This window comes from Orycteropus afer, unplaced genomic scaffold, assembly GCF_000298275.1.
Source record: "Orycteropus afer afer isolate SDZICR_OR568_19922 unplaced genomic scaffold, OryAfe1.0 scaffold00074, whole genome shotgun sequence".
NCBI classification, from domain to species: Eukaryota; Metazoa; Chordata; class Mammalia; order Tubulidentata; family Orycteropodidae; genus Orycteropus; species Orycteropus afer.
The window spans coordinates 4,364,401-4,368,749 of NW_006921661.1; the positions used below are offsets into that span (position 1 = coordinate 4,364,401).

Genomic DNA, 4,349 nt, shown 5'->3' on the forward strand with positions numbered 1-4,349 from the left:
CAGGGCAGGGCTCCTGGCGGGGCTTCCTGTCAAGGCCCCCAGCCTAACCCTCAAACAATAGCAAGGGCCCGAGAATCAGAGAATCAAAAGAAAAGGAGCAAAATAAAAGTCCCCTGGGTGAGAGTGAGGAATTCTGTTTGGGGCCCCAGGAGCCAAGATTGGGGACCAACTTGTGGCCTGGGTGGAAATGGAGTCAGAGGTCCAGCTTCCCACCCAATCCCACCCCCAGGCCTGAGCTTAGCCCCAGGCAGCTCTCAGGGTCTCTCTGCCTCCTGCTTACCCCTGCAGGCTGTCTCCTAGCAGATGAGGTCCTGTGAGCACCTACATCTGACCAGATTACCCAGTACTTAAAACTCTTGCTACCCCCAGAGTAATGCCCAGCTGCTTATTTAGCCTGGCATTCAGGGCCCTTTGTGATTGGCTGCAGTTCCATTTGCTGCTCCCTTCCCATCCCAACCACAGACAACTTTATTCCTGCTGCTGTGGATGGTGTGGCCTGTGGTTCCCCAAAGGCAGGCACAGTCTTGGTGAGAGCGGTGGGGGCTGACAGTGGGGAGGGATCCAGTATTCTTACGGTGTTTCCCTTTCCTCCCTGCCCTGTGCAGAGCCATGAGCCTCCAGATCCTGCAGCTCCTGGCCATGATGACCCTGAGCCTGGCTACCTCCCAACGCCGTGAGAAGGGGCCCTGTAAGATGGTAAGAAGCCCTGCCCAGGCAGGCTCAGGCCTCTCTCCCACCTGCCCTAGAAGCCCTATAGTCCTAGAATCCTTGCGTCCTCCCCAGCCACCAAAAGTTAGAGGCATCAAAGGAAGGAAGGTATCATGAATTTAATGAGCACCTACTAGAATATTTAAATATCTTATTTACCCAATAACCTTGCCAGGTTAGTACTGCTCTTTTCATTTTATAAAGGAGGAAACTAAGGCTTGGAGATGTTCGGTGACTTGAATAAGTCATTCCTCTAGATACAGTGAGGCCAATACTGGATTCTGTTCAACAAGGCTACCTTCAAAGGGCAATGGGCCCAGCTGGGCAATGCAGAATGTGTATATGTTGGCAGGGATTTGGGGTAAGACAGCTGGGAAGGCCTTCTCTGTAACAGGTCCCTCCTGGGGACAAACCCTTTCCCCAAATGGACTCTTTTGGATTGACTTGGGCCTGTCTGTCGCTTCCTAGCCTCTTATTTATTCTTGCTCAGGTCAAATGCACCTCCAGGAAGCCTTCCCTTTCTCCTCCCAGGCTGACCTGGTTCTGGTTGCTCTCTCTTCTGGGCTCCTGTAACTCCTGGGTTTCTCTCCATCTCAGCACTGACTATACTGAGCACATGGGGTTGTTGGTGAACACATCCAAGTCTATCTCATCTGCTGGACTGAGAACTCCTTGAGGGCAAGGACCAGGTTTAACTCAATTTTGTTCCTTTTTCCTGTACCAAGGTAGGGAGATTAGCCCCAGAGTCAGTGACCTGCAGGGTACAGGGAACAGAGACTGCATAAATCCACCTGTGACACTCAGAAGTCACTGAGGTGAGGCTGGAGGCTGGGCTGGGGAATGCAGAGGCCCTCTGCAGCCTCAGAAGGACCTGTTACTCAAAGCCTATGTCACAGGATGGGCAGCTGCCTCGGGAGGCTGGAAATGCTCACAGCTGCCTGCCAGCAGCCCATCCCTGGAGTTTGTAATGTTGTGCCATTGCCACCATACTTCTTACTCCTCAGAGTCCATTAGAGATTTCACAGAGCCAGAATAACAGGCAGAGAGAGCCTCAGACATCTCCAGGTGCAACTCCACGTTCTACCACTGGGAGTCTGAGGCTCGGAGAGGTGAAGGGCCTCGGCCACCCAGCCAGGGAGCTGAGAAGCTGGGTGAGCTTTGGATTCTTGGCAAATGGAAGATCAATGCACATGAGAATGACAATGGTTTTTAAAATAATACAAAGAAATTGGCATTTGCTGAGAGCCTGCAAGGTGTCTACACTGTGTTAGGGGCTTTCTCACATTGTATCTTCCCTAGAACTACTCTTTTAGAGCTGAGGAATCTGAAGCTAAGAAATGTGACCCCCCCCCCCCGGCCAAGGGTCATGCAGATAGGAGTGGCAGAGGCATGATTTGAACCCAGTCCACCAAATCTTGGGCTGTCCACAGGCCTGCTGCCCTTCCTACCCCTTTCCCTTCTGTGTTCAGGTAGCAAAACAGAGGTGCGGAGCAATTCCTCCTCCCTCCTAAAAAGAAAAACTGGGGAGTGATTTCCTGGTATCCCAGAGTCAGTGGACAGTAGGCGGTCAAGGAGAGGCTCTGAATTCTGGACAAGGACTGCCCTCAAGACCCCTCCCCATTGTCAATGAGTCAGCACTGGACCTTAGAGCTCCGGGAGGGTGGTAGCGCTGGAAATGGAATTCTGAGAGCTGCCATGGCTGCAAGCTCCTTCCTGGACTGGATAGCTGGAGAGGCCTGTGCAGCCTCCTCTGGGCCTTGAGACTAGAGTACTCGGTGCTTGGACAGAAAACACGTCTTACAGGCTCTGGGCTTGGCCAACTTTACCTCCGGGCTCAACTCTCAGGACTCATGCCCCAGGGAACCTTTGAGTATCCAGAGGTAACTTGGTGATGTGGGTTTGCATAGGGGGTAACCTGTGAAGCACAGCACAGTGTTTTCCCCCAACGCACACATAATCAATGTTCAGTAAGTGGTGGCTGGTATTATTTGCTGTGCGGTGGGAAGAACCTGGGTACTGCCCTGCTAGGGGCCTACTGGCCAGAACTCAATTTGTACCAATAGCTCACCAATGGTAGGTGTGAATCCCTGTCTCTCTGATCTTGGGCAGCTCTCCCCCTGAGCCTCAGTTTCCTTCGGTGGGGTAAAAAATGGCCAGAATTAAACAAGGAAAGGAATCTGTACACTCAGTCCAGAGCCTGACATGGAGTTGTTTTCCCATAATAATAGCTGCCATTTTGTTTGTTTTGTTGTTTCTTCTTTAAGCCGGGATAGTCCAGGGAGCTGAGGGTAAGGATGAGAATGCTATGCTTACTGGCCCCAGAAGACAGATTGTGAGGGAGGAAGGGACTAGGAGCCAGGCATCAAGGCAGCCAGGGTAGGTTTCCAGTTTGCAAGGATTTCAGCTGCAGGTGCATTCCTCGTTCCCATGGAGTCTCTATGAAGCCGTGTCTCCTGCAGGTAGTAGTGCCAGTCCTTGTGCTGCATGGAGTAGGAAGAACCAAAGAGATGCCTGAGGGCAGGCGATTCCCTTCCTTATCCTACTCACCTTGCGGCTCTTTGGAGGAATCAAGGGCTGAGGGCGGGCAGGGAGTTCTGAGTCTGTGTTCCTGCCCTGCCTGCTCAGCCTCTGACTCACTGTGCTCTTAGGCCGGCCTCAGTCTTCCCATCTGGGAAACGGCAGAGCTGGAATTTTTTTGTTCTACACTTGAATGTATAGATCATCCCTTTTCTTTCATCTCAGACAGGAGATTGATTTCATGTTTCCTCAAACCTTCACATCTATGACTCTTCCATTCATTAAGAAAAAATGTATTGAGCATTTCCTGTGTAGCTCCAACACACTACATGAACCAAACCAGTACTTGGTTGCTCTGAGCTCACTGTCTTGTAGGCCCACAGTCAGAGTTCAGGAGCCCAGAGGAGGCCCTGATCTATATGGCACTCAGGGAAGGCTCCCTGGTAGAGGAGAGCCTGATGGAGGCAAGGAGGCCAGGGACAGGAGAGGGCCTAAGCTGAGTGGCTGCAGAGATCAAACCCTTTCCTGGAAAGGGTAGATTTCCTGGGGGCCTGGAAGAGATAAGAGGAAGATCTGTATTTGCATTTAAAAAATTCTGGCTCTAGGAGGCACTTGTAGTGGAGGGACAAGAGCGGGGCTTTTGGTTATTAAAAGACCTGGGTTCAAATCCCAACTCTGCTCCTCACCAGCTAGATGATCTTAGAGTCTTCTTTCCTGTCTCTGAACCTAACAACAACAAAAAAACCAAACTCACTGCCATCAAGTTGATTCCAACTCATAGCGACCCCCTTTGGGTTTCCGAGGCAGTAAATCTTTATGGAAGTAGACTGCCCAGTCTTCCTTCCATGGAGTGGCTGGCGGCTGGCTCTGCACCTAAGTGTTTATAAATAAAGGGAAATCACATCTAAAGGGCAAGCTGCTGTGAGGGGCCAATGAGATTACAGGCTTAAAAGTGCTCAATAGAATATAAAATGCCAAGTGGTGCTGGAGAAGGATGAGTTACTTTCTGGATAAGAAACCAAAGTGCTAACGTGACTAGCGTAGTGCTTAAGGCACTTGACTGCTAACCAGAAGGCTGGTGGTTCAAACCCACCAGCCACTCCTTGGAAGGAAGGTTGGGCAAT

The 4,349-nt window shown here is 51.1% G+C and overlaps 1 protein-coding gene across 1 annotated transcript in view; it reads left to right on the forward strand.

Annotated features, from left to right (window-relative positions):
- Positions 1–609: 609 nt before the first annotated feature.
- LRRC32 (leucine rich repeat containing 32) overlaps positions 610–4,349 on the forward strand; it is a 7,137-nt gene continuing 3,397 nt past the window's right edge. The window contains exon 1 of the mRNA XM_007940914.1: positions 610–696. Coding sequence (XP_007939105.1) covers positions 610–696 — 87 coding nt within the window. The remainder of the gene's footprint in view (positions 697–4,349) is intronic.